General features: G+C 40.3%; 1 protein-coding gene across 1 annotated transcript in view; it reads right to left on the bottom strand.

Moving 5' to 3' along the window:
* Window positions 1-26,614, bottom strand: part of PARP8 (poly(ADP-ribose) polymerase family member 8) — a 267,441-nt gene that overhangs the window by 93,631 nt on the left and 147,196 nt on the right. The window contains exons 7-8 of the mRNA XM_063454027.1: window positions 13,675-13,769; window positions 10,224-10,284 (exon numbers count right to left, since the gene is read on the bottom strand). Of these exons, the coding sequence (XP_063310097.1) occupies window positions 10,224-10,284; window positions 13,675-13,769 (156 nt within the window). The remainder of the gene's footprint in view (window positions 1-10,223; window positions 10,285-13,674; window positions 13,770-26,614) is intronic.

The following is a 26,614-nucleotide window of genomic DNA, read 5'->3' as shown; positions in this document are numbered from 1 at the left end:
TTTTCAACTCAGTAGTAATTGCTGCCACCAAAGAAAGATTTTTATGCCCTCCATGCTTCTACACTTGGCATTCTATTCTGTGATCTGAAATTGTGTGGGTCACCGGGTTGTGACTGAGCTCTTGTTGCGTCTATGCTTCTAAATAACAACACTTACATTGGAAAGACACCACATTCTTTAATGTGGGTTATTCTACTGCCATTATAACATATTAACAACTTATATTTCATGTTATACACTCACTGTCAAACACAGAAAATTTGGATAGTGAATACATCTACCAGACTGCTCAATACCTCGGTCACGTTTATTCTACACAATTGGCATCAATGGTTGTGGCTAAAATAGCCAACTCCACGTATCCGAGAATTATGCAGACATTGCAGAGACTTTTGGCTATGTAGTCTAAATTGAACTTCTTAGATGCAATACGCCAATGGAAATATCCCAAGTCTAGATAAAAATTATTTCCATGTTACTACCAGACATTTTGTGGAATAAAAGGTGAATATTTTTCACTGTAGCTGTTATTGAGTTGTTTGTTTGAAATCTCCTTGAGTTCTAAGTCTCACTTAAAACAGTAATTTCTTTCATTTCTTTCAATAAGAACGCAAAATATTGAGCTAAAGTAACTATTATTTAGAACAAATTCAGATGTAGCTCTCGGAATAACACTGCACTTGGATAAGATGAAAGTTACTAAACTGGGATATTCAGAACAATCAGAATTGAAATTTGGCAGAATTTCAACTAATTCAGTGTAATTTTGAACCTCAGAATTTTGAATGAAACGTCAACTGAAATTTTTCAGAGCCCAATCATTTATAAAACCCAGGCCGTATCAGTTCAGAAAAACTGAAATATTTTTACTGTGCACAATTCTTTTAGCCAGTGCCATTTAACCCCTTAGTGACACGACTGTTTCTGCTGTGTTTGTGTTTAGCTGTAACTTTCCTCTTACTCATTTACTGTACCCACACATATTATAAACCGCTTTTCACGCCATTAAATTGTCTTTCTTAAGAAACCATTCTTTTCATCATATCATAATTTACTATAACAAAATTATAAAATATGATGACATTTTTTTTAAAAAAAAAACACACTTTTTCTAACTTTGACCCGCAAAATCTGTTACGCATCTACAACTGCCAAAAAACACGCATGATAAATAGTTTCTAAATGTTGTCCTGAGTTTAGAAATACCCAATGTTAACATGTTCTCAGCTTTTTTTTTTTGCAAGTTATAGGGCAATAAGTACAAGTAGCACTTTGCTATTTCCAAACCATTTTTCCCCCCAAATTAACACAAGTTACATTGTAACACTGATATCTGTCAGGAATCCCTGAATAACCCTTCACATGTATATATTTTTAAAGGAGTCATCCTAAGGTATTAAACTTGGGTTATTTTGACTCTTTTCATGCAACTATTTTATAACCAATCTATGCCAAATTTAAAATATATATATATATACACACACACACACATATACATATAATACGTGTGTATATCTATGTATATAAAAAAAGATCCAACCTCTGGCACTCAACCTTCACGTTTACATGCAGGCGCACCGGGTCGCACTTTGATCACGTCATCAAGCACGGATACACGTTTATACGCATGCGCACAGTCACGGAACACGGAAGTGGATAGAAAACTTTTCACACAGATGGGGTAAGTTATACATCTATTTTCACTGTATATATAGGCATTTTTTGACACTATTATTATCTTGATAAAGGCCCAGTAGGGTCGAAACGTTGATGTAGAGGTGGTGATTTTCTGAAAATACATATTTGAAATTCCCAGAGAGTGCTCCTGTCTTCGATTTTTGGTTTATCTATGTATATATATATATATATATATATATATATATATATATATATATATATATATATATATATATATATATATATATATATATATATACATATATATACACACACACACATTTATTTCCTGTATATGATCACATGGCCTGGGAGGGCCGGATCGGGCAGTGGGGGTCTGCCTGAGCTCCCAGGCAAAACCCCAGGATTGCGATCACCGGCGGGGGATTGCAAATGATCAGGTAATTCACGGTCTACTAAATGACGTACCTGGTACGTCCATGGTCGTTAACGTCCATTTTGTGATGGACGTACCTGGTACGTCACTGGTCGGGAAGGAGTTAAAGAAGACGATAATGCACCAGCAGCTGAAGAGAAACAGCCGCATAAAAATGGTTGTGACAGTGAGGGATAAGTTCAGTTAAAACTCACCTTCCCCTGCGACCACCGAACACAAAGCTGTGCAGTCACTATTGGGGATCTTTAACCCCTTAAGGACACATGACGTGTGTGACACGTCATGATTCCCTTTTATTCCAGAAGTTTGGTCCTTAAGGGGTTAAACTACACAGAGACCACAGACGGTGACAGAAACACTTAGCCCTAATGTTGCATCAGTAATTTACCGTGTGAGATTTTTTTTTTGTTAAAAGGACCATATAGGCAAGTTTTTCCTTAATTTTACAGTTTCCTCTGCAGTTTTCAGAAATTGTTCGAATCAAACTGAACCAAAGATTCAAATCGAACCATAGTATTATTACAAAAATTCTTCAGACCCCCAAAAAATTAAGTAGAACTGTATACATTTGTAACAACAGAAAATTCTTGCTATGCATTAGTTTAATATCTACCACAGAATAATGAAAAATCCAGATCATGCTTTACGTGAAGAAAAAATAAGCAAAGCTTTGAAACAAAAATTAACCGATACCAGTATTTGGATGAGTAACCCAACTTCATACAAAAACTACAAATAATAGCACTTATAACTTTCTGTTCCTTCCACATAAAACCTTTAATGCAAATTTAATATGCTGTGATATTAATATGTATTTTGAGATAATTACCAACATATTTCTATTGCAACAAACTTGAAACGGGTTTTATATTATCCTTTTCAACGTGAACCATTATCATTATACTCTATTAAATTATCATAATTAATAATTAAATTTAAAAAAAAATACATCAAATAAATACAGGTCTTTACTGAAAACAGATGTCACCAATTAATTTATTCCTTTACCAACTTATTGTTGAGGGGTGCACGGAATACCACTTTGCTAATTAATGCCACACAATTACTTTGAATTTGTGATGTGGTCTGCAGTATTGCAGTATTTTTCATAAAAACATTCACTTGCATTAATATGTGACACTTATCACAGGTTTGACTTGCAGCAAGGTTTTTATAAATACTTTAAAAAAATGTCTATCACGGGGAAGTATGAAATTCCACAGATACATCATTATATATTGAAATATGTAACTGTAGTACAGGGAGTGCAGAATTATTTGGCAAATGAGTATTTTGACCACATCATCCTCTTTATGCATGTTGTCTTACTCCAAGCTGTATAGGCTTGAAAGCCTACTACCAATTAAGCATATTAGGTGATGTGCATCTCTGTAATGAGAAGGGGTGTGGTCTAATGACATCAACATCCTATATCAGGTGTGCATAATTATTAGGCAACTTCCTTTCCTTTGGCAAAATGGGTCAAAAGAAGGACTTGACAGGCTCAGAAAAGTCAAAAATAGTGAGATATCTTGCAGAGGGATGCAGCACTCTTAAAATTGCAAAGCTTCTGAAGCATGATCATCGAACAATCAAGCGTTTCATTCAAAATAGTCAACAGGGTCGCAAGAAGCGTGTGGAGAAACCAAGGCGCAAAATAACTGCTCATAAACTGAGAAAAGTCAAGCGTGCAGCTGCCAAGATGCCACTTGCCACCAGTTTGGCCATATTTCAGAGCTGCAACATCACTGGAGTGCCCAAAAGCACAAGGTGTGCAATACTCAGAGACATGGCCAAGGTAAGAAAGGCTGAAAGACGACCACCACTGAACAAGACACACAAGCTGAAACGTCAAGACTGGGCCAAGAAATATCTCAAGACTAATTTTTCTAAGGTTTTATGGACTGATGAAATGAGAGTGAGTCTTGATGGGCCAGATGGATGGATTGGTAAAGGGCAGAGAGCTCCAGCCCGACTCAGACGCCAACAAGGTGGAGGTGGAGTACTGGTTTGGACTGGTATCATCAAAGATGAGCTTGTGGGGCCTTTTCAGGTTGAGGATGGAGTCAAGCTCAACTCCCAGTCCTACTGCCAGTTTCTGGAAGACACCTTCTTCAAGCAGTGGTACAGGAAGAAGTCTGCATCCTTCAGGAAACATGATTTTCATGCAGGACAATGCTCCATCACACGCGTCCAAGTACTCCACAGCGTGGCTGGCAAGAAAGGGTATAAAAGAAAAAAATCTAATGACATGGCCTCCTTGTTCACCTGATCTGAACCCCATTGAGAACCTGTGGTCCATCATCAAATGTGAGATTTACAAGGAGGGAAAACGGTACACCTCTCTGAACAGTGTCTGGGAGGCTGTGGTTGCTGCTGCACGCAATGTTGATGGTGAACAGATCAAAACACTGACAGAATCCATGGATGGCAGGCTTTTGAGTGTCCTTGCAAAGAAAGGTGGCTATATTGGTCACTGATTTGTTTTTATGTTTTTGAATGTCAGAAATGTATATTTGTGAATGTTGAGATGTTATATTGGTTTCACTGGTCAAAATAAATAATTGAAATGGATATATATTTGTTTTTTGTTAAGTTGCCTAATAATTATGCACAGTAATAGTCACCTGCACACACAGATATCCCCCTAAAATAGCTAAAACTAAAAACAAACTAAAAACTACTTCCAAAAATATTCAGCTTTGATATTAATGAGTTTTTTGGGTTCATTGAGAACATGGTTGTTGTTCAATAATAAAATTAATCCTCAAAAATACAACTTGCCTAATAATTCTGCACTCCCTGTATATACAAAACAAACATCACATTAGCACTTTGTGCCTTTAGGGATATCTTGCAAAAAAAAGAGCATCGGTTTGATGCATAAGTGAGATCAAACACAGGGTACTTGCTTTCTAACCATCACCAGTTATACATCAGTGGTGTGTCTGTGGACTAAGAAGGTTGCTGTTTGAAAAAGAATATATTATTGTGCTGCAAAAGTATTACTACTTTGTATGAATACATATAAAGTAGTAATATGAATTTTATTAAGACGGGGAGACTGCTATTATGCTGCACTCTTTCCTTATTTCCCTCAGCAGCAAAGAAAAAATATAACATTCAAATGGCATGATAACAATAAATAGCATGAGAGGTATATCTTCCTAGCAACAGGAACAGCCAAGCAGCTTCCGCTCTCCAGCATAATAGGCGATGATGCATGATCTATTTCTTCTTTCTTTGCTGCTCCCTCAGTTAAGTGACACCAGGTCCCAATGGTTTTCTTAACTGTGGGACCTTTTAAATCTCTTAAACCTTTTAGAATTTTTATTATCTGTTTTTAATATTTGGTAGTATAGTTGATGTATTTTACATTATACTATTACTTATTTCTTACAGTAGTAATATGTTTATTCTTGGTATACTTTGCTTGAATATATATATATATAGATTTATATTGATTTGTTAATTTGATTTAGCTATTTGTCTATGTAATTGCTTGTGTTTCCTGTCATTGCTTGTATTTTATGGACCTCCCTGAGCCCATTTTTATAATAATTTCTGTTCCCTGTTCGGTGCTTTCGCCCCATTTGTTTGTGAGCCTTTTACTGTTCCAACTGCCACTCACTGGATTCGAATGCACGCGCACACGTTTCGTTCAGTTATAGCGCTCAAGAGTTTGTTCTCACAAACGCACATAGTGTCTTATAAGTACAGCTATTTAGTTATTTTCCGCGAACGCTCCCATAGACTTGCGTTCGTTTCAACTAACACTGTTAGTGTGTTTTGCCTTTTGTGGTGACATTTCTGTTCGTGGCAGCCATTTTCTTGTTTTTTCCCCTGCGTTTCGAGGCTAGTACTGCCCCCAACAGCCGGAACTCGAGTTGGGGTTTAGTTTTAGTGGCGGTCGGATGGCTCTGGTGTTTGTGAAATAAATTTTGATTGTATTCAACCTGTGAGTACATTTTCCTCCCTTTTATCCTAAATCCTTTATTTGGGTTAATAAACCCTTTCTAGGTTTTCTATTTACTATAATTAACAGTTCTGATTTGAAAATGCACTCTGGCAAAGATGCACCAGCATCCTCTGGGTCTACTGCACCCATTCAGGTTGCTTTTGATACATTCCCAGGTACATCTGGAGATAGAGCGGAATTCACCGTTGACTTTGATGCTCTTCCTGAAATGCAAACTTTGATTGACAACTCAATGTCAAAACAATGTCAGACTAATTAATTTTTTCCATGTATGGCCCCTCATTTCTTCGGATATGTGGATACTAAACACTGTAAAAGGTTATATCATAGATTTCCGATCTATGCCAGTGCAATACTCCCCACTGAGGGAAATAGTTTATTCCCGACAAGATGCAGACCTTGTCACCAAGGAAATATTGGATCTGATGTGCAAACAAGCCATCATAGAAATTCAAATGTCCATTCTGGGTTATGTGAGCAACCTCTTCCTGGTTGCCAAAAAAGACAGAGGTATCCGCCCAGTGATAAACTTGAGGCAGCTCAATGCTTATGTAACCTATCAGCATTTCAAGATGGAAGGGATACATTGTTTGTGAGATCTTCTCCAACCATCAGATTGGATGGCAAAGTTGGATCTACAAGATGCCTACTTCGCAGTGCCTACAGCATTACAACACCAAGATTTCCAGCAATTCATTTGGCAAGGAAAGAAATGGAGGTTCACATGTCTCCCATTCGAGCTGTCTTCAGCCGCGTGATGCTTCACCAAACTCATGAAGCCCGTGATCACGCTGTTAGGGAGTCGAGGAATACGGCTTATAATATACTTAGACAACATCCTCCTTAAAGCTCAGTCTATTCAACTCCTCAAAAATCATCTGTACTGGACTTTGACTCTACTACAGAATCTAGGCTTCCTAATCCACTGGGAAAAATCCATCCTGACTCCTACACAACACATAGAATTTCTGGTTCTCATCGTAGATTCTACTCTTCAGACCCTGCATCTTCCAATGTCAAAGCTGTCCAATATCAAGAAGGAATTCAGGCGCACACTGGCAGCTCCCCAACTTACTCTCAAACAATTGGCAAGAATGATCGGTCTCCTGGTGGCTTCCAAACAAGCCATTTTTCTGGGTCCTTTTCACTATCGAGCCCTACAACGCTTATAGACTTCCTATCTGAGGGAAGGTGCGTCCTACACAGATATGGTCATTCTGTACTCAGATGCGAAAGACGAGCTGAAATGGTGGCTTCATCACATAGAAGCCATCTTTTGCACAGCACCAGACTAGGTAACAGAATCCGATGCGAGCTTACACTGTTGGGGTGCTCGTTGTGGAGATGTCTCTACTGGTGGCAGATGGTCCGATCACGAAAAAACTCTCCATATCAACTGTTTGGAACTCCTGGCAGGCTTACTCGCTATCCGCAGCTTCTCCTCAACTCAAGCCCAGTGCTCTATTTCCCTGAAGATGGACAATCTATCAGCCGTCAAAGGTCCTAGGGAACATAGCACTGGATTGTTGGCAGTTCTACCTGGCACAAGGCATATCAGTTATCACAGAAAATATTCCTGGCCTCTGTAACACCACAGCGGATTGGTATTCACAACACCTTAGAGATTCTAGCGATTGGCATCTGGATTCCAGAGTCTTCAAGGATATCCACCATTTATGGGGTCCACTGGACATAGACCTTTTCGCTTCCCACTTGAACACACAGCTTCCCAGGTTCTTCAGTTGCTTTCACCCAAGATTGGTTGTCCACAAGGAACTATACATTTCCTCCATTTGCATTGATTCCCCATTGCCTACTGCAACTGCGATGTACAGGACTCTGGTGATTGTGACGCTTTTGTGGCTGTTCCAACCTTGGTTTCCTCATCTTCTAGAGATGGCTATTGACTTACCATGTCTTCTCTCATCACTCGACTGCCTCCTTCAAGATCCAGACGGAATGTCCCATCCACTTGTTCTGCAAGACCTTCTACATCTCATGGTGTGGCTGATTTCAAGGGGCCTTGGTCAATCGAGGGAGTTTCCGAATCAACTATCTTCTTAAGGGCACATGGGCACCCAGCACGAGACAGGCTTATAAGTCTACGTGGAGCAGATGGCATGGTTGGTGCCTGGAACGAAACATGGATGCTGTATTGGCTCCTCTGACTTCGATCCTCCAATTTCACTCTTCGATGATGGTAAGGCCTATCACACAGTGAACCTATACCATTCTTCTATCTCTGCTGAACACCAAGGTTTGGATGGAACCCCGGGTAGGTCACCACCCTATGGTGTGTATGCTCCTCCGCGGAATAAGATTTGCTCGTCCCCCTTTACCGCGTTACTTGGTTTGATGGGACGTTTCTATCATCCTCAACTTCTTCGAATCCTGGACGACTAATGCCTCACAATCTCTGAAACAACTTTAAGCGAAACTAGTCATGCTTCTCGGTTTAATATCCTGCTAGAAGGTTTTTGACGTCAGAGCTCTTGATATTACTGCTCGCTCATATACTCCAGAAGGTATCCTCCAATATATGTCAAAGAACTAAAACTTCCTTGAAGAAAGTTTTGTATCCATCCTTTTCTGACAGACCGCTCTTATGCCCGGTTGCATGCCTGCAAACATATGAACTTCGCACTTCTTCGCTACAGAACCCATCAAAACACGAACTCTTAGTTTCCTTCCAGAAACTGCATCTGCCGGTGTCTACTCCTACCCTGGCATGTTTGGTCAAATGTATTACATCTCTGGCTGGTATTGATACTTCCCTATTTTCGCCTCACTCGGTTCGAGGGGCGATGGCCTCTAAGGCCTCCTCGATTGGTTGCCACCTACAGGAAATTTTAAAAGCGGCCGTAGTTTCCCAGATTTAAACCAGAATAATAGGAGCCTCCTTGTCTTAATACAATTCACAGATTTTACTATTGACATGATGTAAAGTCATGATTTTATTAACGACACGGAGACGAGTATTTTCCCTCCCACCCGAGGATTGAGTGGAATTGAGTAAGTTGACTTCACTCTAAGTCTTAGAGTATAGTAATACCCAATTTCTAAGTGTCTAAAGTTCAGTTGAGACTACTACTAATTAATATGGTACATTTATACTTGATGATATATAGTTTAATTTGCATTCATCCAGTTTTATACTCGGATATTACCATATTTCTCCTCTCTCTTCCAGCTTGATTTGACATTGCACCTTTACTGGTATACTCTACTTGTTGGTGTTCCCCTGTTCGGTGACACGTTTGTCCTTGTTCGGGATCGCAAGAAAGAGGAAATATATTATGCATCATCGTCTATTATGCTGGAGAGCGGAAGCTGATTGGCTGTTCCTGTCGCTAGGAAGATATACCTCTCATGCTATTTATTGTTATCATACCATTTGCATGTTATATATATTTTTTTTGGATGCTAAGGGAAATAAAGAAAGAGTGCAGCATAATACTCGCCTCCGTGTCATTAATAAAATTATGACTTTATGTCATGTTAATAGTAAAATCTGTGAATTACTACTTTATGAGAATACATTTCTCAAGTAGTGTGAAAAGCAAAGAAAATAAAAAACAACCTATAGCGACACTCCGGATTTCTAAAGCACTTCAGCGTGCTGAAGTGCTTTATGTGTGAAAAGTGTGTCCTCTTTATTTCATTTTATAGATAGTGCAGATTTTAACTAAAATTAAATTAACCTGAAGACATTACCTGGCTGTCAATGAACATCCAGCTCTAATATTTCTGGTTCTAAACTCAAGAGACAGGCAATTGCCCAAAGTAAGGTTGCACACAAGAGATCTGTAGTTTTGCAAGCTGTTTTCAGATATACCACCAATGGAAAAATGCATTATTAAATGCAAGCATCTTTTAATTGGAGGAATATCTACTAAACATTATTATTTTTTTTTACTTTTTTTGTATTTGGACAGTGGAGTGTCCCTTTAATTATGAGGTTCTGACGAGAGCTGGCCTCAATGAAATTTACATTATTTAAGGCCATTACTGCAAGAATGTAATTTTTTTGCCAAGCCTATGATATTATAATTATAATTATCATTCTCAACTAAGTTTATTTTTAATAAAGATTTGGTCAATAGTTTTTCATGTGGACAGGTACTAAGCTTTTGTTTTAAAAATATTTTGAAACAAAATGTAATAACTTACATCAAGGAAGCTAACATCGATATGCAGATCAATATCTACATCATCAATTGCTCCGTATTCCCTGAAAAAGATAAACATGATTTATATCAATAAAAATTGCACTTGCAGTAATCAACAACTGTATGAGCACTAAACCATTTAACACATTCAACATCTAAATCTTATATCTGTATCCATCTGCCTGTCCAACTGTCTATCTATTTGGCTATAGAGCTATGGCATGTTAATACAATGTTTGTTCTCCAAAGTAGTATTAAACAAAGGAAGCAATATGTGATATATTAGATGACATAGTAATAGTATTACATATCATATATATTTTTAAAGTACTAGAGTCTCTGTTCATATTAATTATTCTATGGTAGATTTTAAACAGGGCCGACCCTGTGCTAAAATCTTTACAGCTCCCTTCCTTTGTCATCAGGGGAGGGCTGGCAGCCTTAGGCCTGGGGGGCAAATCCAGTCAAGTGGCCCATTGCAGGAGGAGAGTAAAAACACCTTTCCCATATGAATGAAAGGAGGGGTTGCAGTCACCTAAACAGACACTCAATGACAGGGCTCTAGTGGAGGATATAAGCTGTAATTGGGGGTTTAGGAGATTTAGTGGGGGGGATAGGGACTGAAGTAGGTTGATGGCTACAATTTGTGAAAGGGGCTGTGGTGTGGGTGATATGGGTTGCAACTGGGGAGAGGAGCTGTATTGGGGATGTTATGGGGCTGTGGTGGGGGCATGGAGCTGAGGAAGGGGGGCAGGAGCTGAGAGGGGGGACAGGAGCTTAGAAAGGGTGGGGGCAGGAGCTTAGAAAGGGTGGGGGACAGGAGCTGAGAGGGGGGACAGGGGCTGAGGAAGGGCGATAGGGGTTGAAGAAGGGGGCAGGGCTGAGGAAAGTGGAAGGGAAGGGGGCAGGGCTGAGCAAAGGGACAGGGGCTGGGCAAAAGGGGATAGGGAGTGAGGAAGAGGGACAGGAGCTGAGGAAGGGGACAGGGCTGAAGAAACGGAAAGGGACAGGAGCTGAGCAAGGGGACAAGGGCTGAGGAGGGGACAGGGGCTGAGTAAGGGGACAGGTCGGAGGATGGGGGACAGGGGCTGAGTAAGGGGACAGGGCTGAGGAAGGGTGACAGGGCTGAAGAAAGGGAAAGGGACAGGGGCTGAGCAAGGGGACAAGAGCTGAGTAAGGGGAGAGGTCTGAGGATGGGGGGCAGGGGCTGAGTAAGGGGATAGGGCTGAGGAGGGGAATAATAAAAAACTCAAGTGTAACCCCCCCCCCTCCCTGAGTCTTACCTTAGGCCAGGTAGGGATGGGTAGCAGCCAGCAACCAGCAACCAGCAGCAGCCAGTGAAGTTGGCCTCTCCTGATGATGTCAGGAGGAGGGGGCGTGACCTCCTCTGCTCTTCTCACAGACTCCCCAGCGGTCCTGTGAGAAGATCAGTGAAAGTCACGCCCCCTACTCCTGACATCATCAAGAAGAGGCCGGCCGACACCACTGGCTGCAGGGAGAGTGAGATAAGCTGAAAAAAGAGTCCTCAGTCAGAGACAGGGGATTCGGATTTTTCCTTTTTTTGCTGGATGCGGGCGGCCCTTGGTTTAGGGAGGCCTGGGGGGCAATTGCCTCCCCGCCCCCCTTGCCAGCCCGTCCCTGCTTGTCATACCCCTTTATTCATGTATATTGTGTTAAAGGGGTGGAAGGTTTGTATAGGGGATTTATTAAATGTGTGTGAGAGGCAGTAGCATACACATGATCCATGGGGCCCTGGTGCGAAAATTGATCCGTGGGCGTCCCCCTCCCCCTGGCGCTTACTCTGCGCGGGCCGGGCCGCTACACATGGCGGCAGGCACCTGGTCGCAGGGCTGCGACCACGGTGTGCATGCCAGTGCATGCAGATACACATACACTTAAAGGACCACTATAGGCACTCAGATCACTTCAGCTCATTGAAGTGGTCTGGGTGCCAGGTCCCTCTAGTTTGAACCCTGCAGCTGAAAACATAGCAGTTTCAGAGAAACTGCTATGTTTCACTGACAGCCTCTAGTAGCTGTCTCACTGACAGCCGCTAGAGGCGCTTCCGGGATTCCGCTGGACATCCATAGTAAAGCATTGAGTAATGCTTTCCTATGGGCGGTTTGAATGCACGCTTGCGCATTCAGAGCTGAGAGGCGGATCGGGTTGGAGAGATCCCCAGCGCCAAGGGATCCCGGCACTGGAGAAAGGTAAGTGCTGAAGGGGTTTTAACTACACACACACACTCTCACGAACAGATGCATACACACTAGCTAACAGACACACACATTTACTGACAGACACACACTAACTAACACACTCAGTAACAGACACACACAGTAACACACACACTCACTGACACACAAACTAACACACACACACTGACACTCACTAGCAGACACACTCAAAACAGACACAAACAAACACACTCAGTGACACACACACAGTAACACTCACTAACACACTTACTGACACTCACTAGCAGACACACACACACTAACACACACACAGTAACACACTCACTGACCCACACACACACTAACACACATACACACTCACATTTATTTATTTTTTACTTTAATTCTCCAGCCCCCTTACCTTTGGGTCCAGTGGGGCTGCTGGGCGGCCGGTCCTGCAGGCGGCGAGTGAGCATTCTCCCCTGAGCGCTCTCTGCCCAGCTCCCAGCGCACCACTTACTGATGCCGGAGCCGGAGTGACGTCATATTCCGGCTCTGGTATCAGTGCAGTGTGTGCGAGGTAGCTGGGCAGAGAGCATTCAGGGGAGAATGCTCCCTCGCGCTCCCGCCCGCCTGCCCTCAAAGTGATGCCACTGCCAGCCTCGGGGTCCCTGAGGTGGCCAGCTCTTGGGCCCCCCAGGAGAAGAGGCTGGCAAAATGTGTCCACACTAGCGTACATACCGGGTCGCAGGACGGCTGGGCCCCCTGGAAGCCCGGGCCCGGTCGCAGCCGCGACCCCTGCCACCGCGGTATGTACACCAGTGGTGAGAGGTGTTATGGCTGTGTGTGATATGCATGCTATGTGCTGGCTGTGTGTGATCTTTGTAATGGGTATATTGGCTATGTGTGATATATGTATTCATATATTACACTGGCTGTGTGTGATATTTGTGCTGGGTTTATTGGATGTGTGTGATGGGTTTTTTAATTTCTTTTAAAAGGTATTTTAGGTTATTTTCTGCTGATATGGAGTAAAACTTTTCAATGTATTAATAATAGCAATAATTGGGCCAAAATAAACTGTGTGTGAAATATGTAATTTGATTCGAGTTTTGACATTGAAAAATAATAGGCACGATTTCCCTAATATTGGATTTAATTTAAAAAAAAATTGTAGTCAGCAGAGCAGATGGAGCGGAATGTTGAAATACCAAACTGTTCAAATTAAAAAGAGCATTTACTGCCATAAACATTTAGGTGATAAACAAGATTTACCTGAGAGATACAGCATTGGGCCCATAGATTTCTCTCACTGCTGCCAAGTCAGCCTCCAGCTGTGGGTGTTTATGAAGTTCCCCATCATAACTCACCTGTAAAATAAAGAACAGTTTGCTTCATCTACAACCCACAATGAACTGCATGAAGAAATTAAAGGGGAACTGGCACTTTTTTGGAATTTTCAGTTGTTTAACACCAAAACGGGCTCTGTGACCGGTCCCTCCCCCCTCCAAAAAAATATTGAGCATTTAATTGAGATAAGAAAAGATAAGATGCTCCTAATTACTTTTTGGGAATTTCATTGAATTTTTGATGCAGTCAGAAGATATCATAAGACACCATTGGGACTTAGTGGTAAATCCCTAACTTGACAAAACTTGACAAAAAGTGTCGCTAGGATGATCATATTTTGCTACAACTTTGCAAAAATTGACATATTGATATTACAACTTTTGTAGTAGTCACAGAATACAAAACCGCTACACAAAAGTATAAATTTGTAGAAAGCGCATCCCCCAGGCTATGTAGCTAAGAGCATTTTTACACTTTGTATTTAACCATCTTACAACAAACCCATAACAACATAGGTCCTACAGCTTTTGCCAGACCATGCAGAAAAAAGGCATGCATGATATATTTGCGGTAAATCTACTTAGTAGTTAAAAAAATAGAGGTGTGTTACTTTAATATTAAGTTTATCTATCCTCTATATTTAACATGTAAATACAGTATGTGTGAGGTCTGAAATATAAAATTAAATGCAGAAATCACATAGTTGTCTTTACCCCCATCATGGAATTGGGAATTTCAATCCTGGTTTGCTGGCAATCGTTGTTTTATCTTATTTTTTGTCAATCTGTGTTTATTGAAAGGGATACAGTAATTATACAGCCAAGTTTCCAAAAGTAGCATAATACAGATGAACAACATCTAACATACTACACAATGAGCATAGGAGACAAATATTTTATTTTAAAATTATAGGAGAATAAAGTGATAGACACAGATTTCACAGCCAGTTTTGTAAGGATATCAACAATCAGATAAACAGTAGCCAGATTATACTTGTTGGCCCAGCTTAAAGTAAACACCAATACCACAGTCAAAAGTTCTAACAGTAAAGCGATCCTCTAAGGTCATTAATCGAGAGGTGCCACTCTGCCCCTACTAAACCCGAAAGCCTTGTCCCTTTGCTACAAAATACTATCAGATAAAGCTCCTCTCCGCTCATTCACATATGTAACACAATGGGAAAAAGAGAACATGCCCACGCTCTAAGAGGCATCACGTCCTGCTGCTCCCATTTAGACGCCCACAAGAATGTGGTCTATGGGTGGTATCTCACCTCACACCGACTGAATAAAATATACCCTAATGTAAACCCTCAGTCCTGGAGATGTGGGGCTTCGGAGGGCACGATGACCCACATATGGTGGGACTGCAGGGACATCAGACCTCTGTGGTTGCACGCACAAACACAGCTAAATAAATTGGTACCCACTACCCACCTTATTACACCTATGGTGGGACTCCTGTTATTGTTCCCAGATACGTGGAAGTTAGAAACCAAAAAGATTGCCACTCTAATCATATTAGCAACCAGGAACCTCTTGGCACTACATTGGAAAGACACATACTGCCCATCCAACAAGGAATTGATAGAAAAAGTACATCAACACTACAGATTCGAAGTGCTATCCTCTGATTCCTACATGAAAACAAGGAAGATAGAAGAACTTTGGAAACCTTGGCTTCTTTGAACACCAACACGCCTAAGACTTCTCATAAGCATGAGAGACACTTTCCACGGAGGTTACAAGAAACAAGATAACCTACACACAGAATAGATTGTACTCACCTAGGACAAAGGGAACCGTATACCATACATGATCCCACCCCGGATAACTGGCCATACACATATACCTTTTCACAGGTACACGTATACCTTTTACTACCCCTCCTATCACTGAATGCCAGACACTCCGCTCATACCCCAACGTTAACTGACTGCATGTTAACTACACACATTATCACCTGGACCCAGCAATATCACACTAACAGTCCCACCCCAGTAGTCACTAGATCCCATGGCCCACAAGGATTCTCTGGGACGCAGGCACATATGACCTACTTCACCTCACTGGGACAAGAGTATTAATCTTCTGTGTTGCAATAATTATTTGAGACGGATTCATTGTATTGAATGTGTTAGTTACTTTGACCCTATTATTTTGCTTTTAACTGTATTCGCTACACTGGAACCCAGAGCCACATCTGTCTGTAACGCAATGTCTTATGGCCTGAACAGTATATCTATGTCATGTACCCCCCTTCCCTTTTCCTTTCTGTATACCCAAGTTACCCTTTATTGAAAAATAAAAATCTTAAATCTTAAAAAAAAAAAAAGTTCTAACAGTAGGAAAGTAAGATATACAGCAGTGTAAAACGCTTAAATGAGGTCCATGCTGGTAACTTTACATAAAAGCTATGCTGAATTTAGGCTAGATGTGGATCCACCAGGTGGCTGATGTATTAACTACCTCAGTTTTAACCAATGCTAGGCTTTCTAATTCAAACTAATCAAAGGCAAATGAAAGGTAGAACAACTGAAATGCTTAAAAAAACTGCTGTCTAAGCTACTAAATTAAGCTGTATGAGATATCAACACATCAGTCTATGCCCAAGCAAGGGACGTGTAATGATTGCAACACAAACACGGAGGATAGGCAAGCAAACCTTAGACTAGGTGACATTAATAGTGCATATTCCTAATGATCATTTCCTTAAAATAGGCCAAAGCATCTGATGGTGTGATGGATCTGTTTAACAAATCTGTTAGATTTTCTAATAAAGGAAATGCCCCCCTTAACTTCTTGTTTCTTGATCTTATATTGCAATAGTTCTAAGAGGTAAAATTAGTTTTGGCTTATTGTTTTATATTTTTTAGGAAATTTTTCGAGTTTGTTACCTGTGCCGCTCCCTTTGTATCCAGGAGGCTTTTTGAGGTTGTGCCAGCTACTTAAAACATCTAGGCACATTCTTGTTGAGTTCCTTGTGTTAGTTTGATTCTCATTTTTAACATATTTAGTGTATATACAGGTTGCATTATTGCGTTTTTGCCTTCTTTTCCTATAGTTCTTATTGGAATACCTTAGAGGCCAGCTTATTGACATTGATGATTCTTGAGGTTTCTGGGTGGCCCTAATCCCACCCATATGATCACATACAGAGAGTCCAGTTTTACTCCTTACTTGTGAATGTTAACCCATGACATTGTCATCCCCTTTCTCACTGATTTTACATATTGCACTACATTGTTTGTTTTTTATGAGCATCATCTTTTTCGCTTATATTTATGCATGTTCTTTAAAATTGAAGGGGTTCATCTTTGTTATACAGATATCTACTACTGTCAGGGCTGGTGACACACTATTTTGCGCCATAGGCAAAATCAGCTACTTGCATCCCTCCCCCTCCCCCCACCAAATAAACATGTATAACAAAATTGCCAACTTTGTGTGTCTATTTTTTACCTAGCCCCTTTGTGTGTCTCTCTCTCCCACAATTCCTTTGTGTGTTTCTTTTTCCCTTTTCTCAGCCCGTCTGCATGTTAGAAACAAAGAAACATAGAATGTGATGGCAGATAAGAATCATTCGGCCCACCTAGTCTGCTCAATTTTCTAAATACTTTTATTAGTCCCTGGCCTTATCTTAAGTCTAGGATAGCCTTATGCCTATCCCACACATGCTTAAACTCCGTCACTGTGTTAACCTCTACCACCTTAGCTGGAAGGCTATTCCATGCATCCACTACCCTCTCCCTTTATGTATTGAGATGTTTCTATCATATCCCCCTGTCTCGTCTTTCCTCCAAACTATACATGTTAAGATCCTTTAACCTTTCCTTGTAAGTTTTATCCTGTAATCCAAGAACCAGTTTAGTAGCCCTTCTCTGAATTCTCTCTAAAGTATCAATTTCCTTCTAGAGATATGGTCTCCAGTACTGCGTACAATACTCCAAGTGAGGTCTCACCAGTGTTCTGTACAATGGCATGAGCACTTCCCTCTTTCTACTGCTAATACCTCTCCCTATACAACCAAGCATTCTGCTAGCATTTCCTGCTGCTCTATTACACTGTCTGCCTACTTTTAGGTTACCTGAAGTTATTACCCCTAAATCCCTTTCCTCAGATATTGAGGTTAGGACTCTATCAAATATTCTATACTCTGCCCTTGTGTTTTTACACCCAAGATGCATTATCTTGAACTTATCCACATTAAATGTCAGCTGCCCCAGCTCTGACCATTTTTCTAGTTTACCTAAATCCTTTGCCAGTTGGCTTATCCCTCCTGGAACATCAACCATATTACATATTTTTGTACCTTCAGCAAAAAGACATACCTTACCATCAAGACCTTCTACAATATCACTAGTAAAAATATTAAACAGAATGGGTCCCAAGTACAGACCCCTGAGGTACCCCGCTGGTAACAAGACCTTGATTCAAATATACTCCATTGACGACAACCCTCTGTTGCCTATCACTCAGCCACTTCCTAACCCATTTAACAATATTGGAATCCAAACTTAAAGATTACAGTTTATTGATAAGCCTTCTATGTGCGACAGTGTCAAAAGCCTTACTGAAATCTCGGTAAGCAATGTCTACTGTACCACCCTGATCTATTATTTTAGTTACTCAATCAAAAAAATCAGTAAGATTAGTTTGGCATAATCTCCCTGAAGTAAACCCATGTTGTCTCTGATCTTGAAATCCATGTGATTTTAGATGTTCAACAATCCTATCCTTTAACATGGTTTCCATTACTTTCCCCACTACTGAAGTAAGGCTTACTGGCCTATAGTTGCCTGATTCCTCCCTACCATCTTTCTTGTGAATGGGCACAACATTTGCTAATTTCCAGTCTTCTGAGACTACTCCCGTTTAACAATGATTGGTTAAATAAATCCGTCAATGGTTTTGCTAGTACACCACTAAGCTCTTTTAATAACTTTGGATGTATTCCATCAGGCCCCATCGACTTATTTGTCTTTACTTTTGACAGTTGAAATAGAACCTTCCTCTTTAAACTCACATGTAACAAATTAATCATTTGTCCATTTTCCTAACTGAGTTCCCTTTCCTACATTTTCCTCTGTAAATACAGAACAACAATATTCATTGAGGCAGTTAGCTAGACCTTTATCCTCTTCTACATACCTACCGACCTTCTTTTGTTTTCATTCTAACTAATCCTTTTTTTACTTTCCTTTTCTCATTTATGTATCTAAAAAAAAAAATGTTTTGTCCCCTTTTTTACTGACTGGGCTATTTTCTCCTCAGTGTGTGACTTGGAAGCTTCTATAACTTGTTTCTCTGCCCCCTCTCCCCCCCTCCCCCCGAGCCACTTGTGTGTCTTTTCCCCCAAGCCCCTTTGTGTGTATTTATTTTCCCATCCCTTGTTTGTGTCTTTCTTCTCCCCAACTACTCTTTTGTGTCTCTTTGTCCCCCAAGCCCTTTGTGCATCTCTTTATCTCCTTCCCCAGCCCCCCCATGTGTCTCTTTGTCTCCCCCCCAGTCCTCTTTTTCTCTCTTTGTCCTCCCCCAGCCCTTTGGGGGTCTTTTTGTCCTACCCAGCACTTCTGTGCAATCTTTGCCCCTTCAGCTCTCTGTGTTCCTCTCCTCCTCCCCCCCACCTCTCTGTGTGCCCCCTTTTCCCCACCTAACCCTCTTTCCTTCCTTCAGCCCCGTGTGCTGCTTTCCACTTAAGCTATGTGTGCCTCTCCTCCAGCCCTCTGTGTGCCTCTTGTTCTTCCCCCCCAGCCCTCTGTTTATCTCTCCTCCCCCTCAGTCATTGTGTGGCTCTCCTCCCCTACAATCCCCCATTGAGGCATCCTTGTAGCATAGCTGAGCTGCGGATCATGGTAGAGGAGCTCCTGTATCCTACACCCAGTCTGACAGAAAGCTGTTTGGTGCTCTTAGTGAGCACTTCCTGTCAGACCAGGTAGAAGTTACAGAAGCTTAACCTCTGTGGTACGTGGCTTGGCCACATGCTACATGCTGTGACTGGCATGAGGGGAACACTGTACAGTGAGCTCACCTCCTGCTGGTCACCCAGAAACTGTGCCCCCCAGGCCAGCATGTCCTCGGTGGCTGCCTAGGTCATCTAGTGGTGATGCTGGCCCTGACTGCTGTACAATACAACTTCACCAGTGTAGTGATCTTAACGTATACATTATACTTTATAAAGCACTTGACAAATAAATATATGTGTTCCAGGAATACTTAACTGATTTATGTATGAATTACAGAAACAATCAATCACTCATCTTTCATTAGTCGGATTTACTTTCTACATCAATATAAAAGCAGGATCACTTCAAATGTTACATCTATTTCAAAGAAAACTCAGTGACTTATTAGATACCTGCCTTGTAATCTAGTTCAGTATAGACGAAAAAAAAAAAAACTTTCAAGTAAACATACTTTATTTATGTCAGAATTTGCCTGGTGTTTAAGAGAAAGCAAGTCAGCATCTGAAATTGTCACAGGCTAGTCCAAATCATGGTCACAGTCTATTTTATCATCAACAGTTAAAAGAAGAATAGGATTGTGGGCAACTCTTCATCCTCATGACTTTTAGCCTTTTCTTCCCTCGTCAAACTCAAATCCCTCTGTTACATTTTGCGGTCATCTTTCCCCTATCAATTAGTGGGAGTAGGTGATACAAAAAAAATAATCATGAACTATACCCAGGAGAGCATCATAGTAAAGACAAGTAATATTGCATGTTGTAGAGCATGGTAGATGAAGATCTTATTAATTCTTATTATGCAGCGCTTTACAGTATTAAATAAATGATATTGTCATATTTGAAAAAAATCTGGAAAAGTATATATTTACCTCACTCACATGAAGCAAGAGAGTTCTGTCAACTTTGTATATCTTTCACATTCACCTCATGAAAAGCAGTCAGTTGTAGAAAAATAGGTCAAGGAACAGAGAACAAACCTCATACTTCTTGTAAAGCACAGGAAGATAATAGCAGCACAGGTGCACAAGAAGCATTTCATATAAGAGATTCAATATATGTGTTTTTATATACACACATTGATTAGCCACAGCATTAAAACCACTGACAGGTGATGTGAATAACATTAATGACATATCATTACAATGGCACCTGTCAAGAGGTGGGATATATTAGGAAGATAACCATATTCTATGCATTTAAAGTTTTGAAAAAGCCACACAATTTCTACATACATTTGTCATTACTGGAACATGCTGTCAGCAATCACACTCATATGACTTTCAGACAGCCAGTAAATGTCGGAATCACTGAAATTCAAGCATCTACAGTACTGTTACTGATATCACTCTCAGTCAGCCAGCTCAGTAGATTACAGTTGATTATTTACTATCTCACCGCACTGCCTTCAGTTGAGCTCCAAATGCAAGGATTCTCATAGGCTGGCGGCTGGAGTTTCCAGATGCCAAAGACGGACTATGTTAACTGGGAAAGTTGAGTAAGTTATATATTGGCAAATTATAAGACCGATACAGAATATCAGAAATATGTTGAATATCTTCACTAATAATCGGTGTATCCCTAGTTAGTACCTAGTTAGTGCATGTGTATATCTGTGTGTGTACTTGTGTATATGTATGTGTCCCTTTAAGGACGGCGGGCGTTCTATGCCGTTGTTTTTTAGGTGGTCCTAAACACGGCAGGCAGCATAGAAGGTCCCCACTGTCCTTTGTACTTACTGGGTCCCCGCCGCTCCCCTGACGGCGGTCGCCATCATGGGGTCTGCCTGGGTGCTCAGGCAGGCCCCCTCTGCTTGATCCGCCCCCCCCCCCCCCCCCCGGCCATGTGATTGCGGGGTCCTCGCGATCACATGGCCGGGAAACAGTGTATGCAGTGCCTGCAGGGGGACTCCCTGAGCTCTCAGGCTGTCCCCCCATGCCTGTAAAAAAGTTTGTTAAAGTTAAGAAAAGTTATAATACAGTGTTTAAATTAAATAAAAAGTACTTAGATCATATATATATACTTGAGTAGTTGATTTTATATCAATTTGTTCTATTATAGACATATTTTATATTTAAATAAAGTTACAGTTTTTACTACTTTATTTGCTGTTCCTGATTTTCCTGAATCCTGACATATATCCGTTGGTGGGGATTATACCACCGTATGCTGTACATACTAGAGCAAGATATTTGCTCTGAAATCTGTAAGTAGGATATTTTTCCTTTTTTTACCAACACTGTTTGTAATACATACTATACTATTGGATCCTATCTCTATTTTTTCCATATACTACTGTGGAGGATTGGACCCCGCACTGCACCATCACTTGACATCCTGAGACGGGGATTGTACCGTCTAGGCGCTATACGGCAGAGCTCTGAGTAGCTCTGCAAAGTGTGAGTTAGTCTTTTATAAAGTTTCAACTACTCCTATTTGCCTGATATACTGCACTATTATTGTTTTGTATTTTTCTATTGAAGGTTCCATACATCCCTTATTATAGGACAGTTTGTATGTATACATCTTTATTATTACTTGTACTGTTTGGGCGCGGTTTACCACTTTTTTCCTTGTTTATATATATATATATATATATATATATATATATATATATATCTATATATATATCTATATATATATATAGTACCTAGTAGGAGATCGCTCACAGGACTCGATATGATTCAAAATGGTGCTTTTTATTGCAGCAACAAGTTATCACATTGATAGTGTCAATGTTTCAGTCCAACCAGACTTTTATCAAGAATTAGTATTCAGTTGAGTTTTTTGCATGTTTTTGCATAATGTGCTATATTTGACCCTGTAACTTCTCAAAACACCATCAAATCTGTACATTGGGGGTACTGTTTTACCCATGAGACATCGATGAATACAAATATGTGTACTTTATTGCAGTAACAGCTAACAGTATTGTGATTTCACAGTTAAAATGCCATGGAGAACTAAAAAAATAACATTTCCTAATTTCTCTCTTATTCATATTAAATTATGTTTACTATACAAATATTTGATGAGACATGAAAGCCATGTTTCTCATGAAGAAAATTATATATAAGTGTGGGTGCACATAATATGAAAGATGAGAATTACGCCTGAACAGACATATAGCGCAAATTCAAGGTTTTGTTTACGTTTTGTTTTAATCACAACTTGTACAGCCGGCTCAGTCCTTAAGGGGTTAAGGATCTGCTTCTAACTTCTTTGTGCTAGATACCACAGGACACATTCAGAGGTCTTGTGGAGTCCAGGCCTTGCCGCATCAGAGCTGTTTTGGCAGCACGAGGGAGGACCTACATGATATTAAGAAGGTGCTTTTAATGTTGTGGCTGATAAGAGTGTCTATTCAAGTCAAAAGTTGACATCTTATGGGCATATTATAGGCATTAACTATGCATCAGATAACAAGTTGAATCAGGCAGGGTTATTCACTAAAGTGAGAATTCAAGGTCAATTGCAATTTAAAGTGAATTGCAATTTAAGGTCAAAATAGTTAAAATTCTCAAATTCAGCTATGCATGCCATTCAGTTACGGTAGCCTTAAGTTTGAAATTCACTTTGAATTCTTACTTGAGTGAATAACCCTGATAATGTAAGTGATGATGTAGAGAATCCCATAATTTTCAGTGTCAAAGTCCATCCATTTGTAGTTCTTTTGGTGATACAGGAATGGAAAAAAGACTAACCAGCATAAATACTTATAATAAACTATTGCTGATGATATGCATAAGAATAATACATATGTATTCTTTAAGAGACAGCAGCACGTTTGCAAATAGAATTAAAAAAAATAAAAATCCATACATTCAGAATGCTTACAATATAAACATGTCATGAATACACTTGCAGTAGTTTCTAATGTTTTCACAATTGATTTATTTAAAAAAAAATGTTATTTAACTGTTTTTATCACGTTACCAGTTGGCAGATATAACAATAAATATATACGAACGTGAGACTGATTTGATGGATCGATGCTAGATTCTGTAACAACATTCCTGTTGAAACCACACAATTGATGTTGGAAGCTTCAATGTTCAAAGCAACCAAGTGACAGAAATGAAAAGGATGAGATATATCAAATACAAAAAGCTAATAATATTAATATAATAATAGTGACCTGACATCTCTTAAGAGAAGTAAGAAAATAAGTATTTGACAGGTATTCTTGAAGATAATGGAAATCAGAGATATAAGGAATCTGAAGACAAGAAAATATGTTAAACTTCTTTAAGGGGGCTGGTAAAGTTATTTTAAAAAAGTTGTGAGTACAAATGAAATATCTAAAGATAAAATTATTTCACTGTATATTATAGCCCTCCCAACCAGTGGTGGAATTAATGTAAAGAGGGCCCTGGTGCAAGGAAGTTTTTTGGGCCCACCTCTAGTGCAAGAGTGGCCAAAAGATAGATCCCCATCTGTTGTACAACTCCAAGGATGCTACACTAGCTGGGGATCTACCATTTGCCCATCCTTGCAGGGTTGTATTTGTGAGCATTGTGTTTGAATTAAAGCATGTTTTTGTATAGAGTATATGTGCGCATGTAAGGGTTTATTTGTATATACTTTTGTCATTGGAATGCAGTGGTGTACTTGTGTGTGTAGTGTTTGTGTTTGAATGCAGGGTGTGTTTGTATGTAGTTTTGGCTTTTAAAAGTAGCTGTGCTTTTATGTGCGCAGTATTTATGTTTGAAGGGTTGCTTGTATATCATTTTAGAGTTTGAATGCAGGTTTGAGTTTATATGTAATGTAAAGTTTATATGTAATGTTTGTGTTAGATTGCAGGAGTGTGTTTTCATGTTGTGTTTGATTGCTTGGATGTATGCAAATACACTACTACATACATACAAACTTACACAGATATACATATGCATTAACACACAAATACACTTATATAAACACACCGACACACACACAAATTCATATACACACTGACAAATGCACACACCCTGACACACAAATACACACTGACATACACACACACACACCCAGGTGCAAACCATGACACACAGATGCATGCACACTGACACAAACATATCCATCCTGACACACATATGTACACCTTGACACACAGATACATGTACCCTGACACACACATGTACCCTGACACACAGATGCACATACTGGCACATAGATACATACACACTGACAAACACATGCACACTTGCACACACACATACACAGATGCTCACCATGTTTCTCTAGCATTTATAATTTCAATTCTATGAATGCTAGATAAACTGACCTACTGACCTACATGCTTACACTGACCTACATACTTACACAGATATACATACACATTAACACACAGGTACACATATATACACACTGACACATACAAACACAGGCACAGAGATACACACATATACACACCTTGAGACACAGACACTCACACACACACACTGTGACACAGACAGCGCTCTCTATGTATCTGGGGGAAGTGATCGGCTGTCACTTAATCCCAGCCGGCAAATATCACAGCGGCCTGGTCAGGCTGGTTCAGCGATAAAACAACAGTAACCTCTTAGGCCACCCTATGGGCCCCCCAAAGCGGGCGGGCCCCGGAGCAGTTGCACTGGCTGCCCCGGCGTTGGTTCCACCACTGCTCCCAACTGTCCTTAATCTGGCAGGACCAAGTTTGATTTTGGTCTCCTGTTCTGCCATCCAGGGTTTAATTCTTGGACACCATAAAGGAGCATGATCTCATAATTATATGTGCTCACCCTACACCAAGGCACTAAGATTATGCATAGAGTGCTGTAACCGTGTTCTCCAAATGTCTAGTCCTTAGTGGGGCCAGCCACCATGATTGCCAGTTAGCATGCTATGCATTTACTCTATGATAACATGCCTCTTTTTGAAAAAAAAAAAAGTGTAAAAAAACGACACTTCTGATTTTACAAAAGACACAATGTACTAACGGTCATACTCCAGATCTTTATTTACAAAGTAATTCCCTAAAGCGCTGCATAATATTAAAGGACCACTATAGGCACCCAGACCACTTCAGCTTAATGAGGTGGTCTGGGTGCCTGGTTCAGCTAGGGTTAACCCTTTTTTTTTTATAAACATAGCAGTTTCAGAGAAACTGCTATGTTTACACTGAGGGTTAATCCAGCCTCTAGAGCCTCTAGTGGCTGTCTCATTGACAGCCGCTAGAGGCGCTTGCGTGCTTCTCACTGTGAAAATCACAGTGAGAAGACGCCAGCGTCCATAGGAAAGCATTGTGAATGCTTTCCTCTGAACTGGCTGAATGCGCGCGCGGTCCTGCCGCGCATGCGCATTCAGCCAATGACGTCGCTAGGAAGGAGGAGAGGAGGAGAAAGGTAAGATTTTAACCCCTTCCTCTCTCCAGAGCCTAGCGGGAGGGGGACCCTGAGGGTGGGGGCACCCTCAGGGCACTATAGTGCCAGGAAAACGAGTATGTTTTCCTGGCACTATAGTGGTCCTTTAACCCCTTAAGGACCAAACTTCTGGAATAAAAGGGAATCATGACGTGTCACACACGTCATGTGTCCTTAAGGGGTTAATCTTCTCCAGCAGCAAGACACCTACATCTGTATAACCCAAAAGTCTTAAAAAGGCAATTTTATTCTCAATATTTTTGAACAATCTCACACGTTGTAATGACATATTCTAAACTAATAAAAAATGGTAACATTTTATTACATCATAGTTTAAATATTATTTTTGAATCTGTTCAATTGTAATGAAGAATTCTCATAGCACTTTATAACCTCTCCGAACACCGTCTACTATCTTTTAAAATAAAATAAAATTGCTGCCTCAATAATTAATAGCTCACACGTTACAATGTACATTTGGGTAGTTTATGTCCCTTTATTAATAATTTAGAGTTTCCAAGTAGATCTGTGCAGGAATTCAT

This window comes from Pelobates fuscus, chromosome 5 (assembly GCF_036172605.1).
Source record: "Pelobates fuscus isolate aPelFus1 chromosome 5, aPelFus1.pri, whole genome shotgun sequence".
Lineage (NCBI taxonomy): Eukaryota > Metazoa > Chordata > Amphibia > Anura > Pelobatidae > Pelobates > Pelobates fuscus.
Note: the sequence above shows the minus strand (reverse complement) of the source record. Positions and strands in the feature narration are given on the sequence as shown.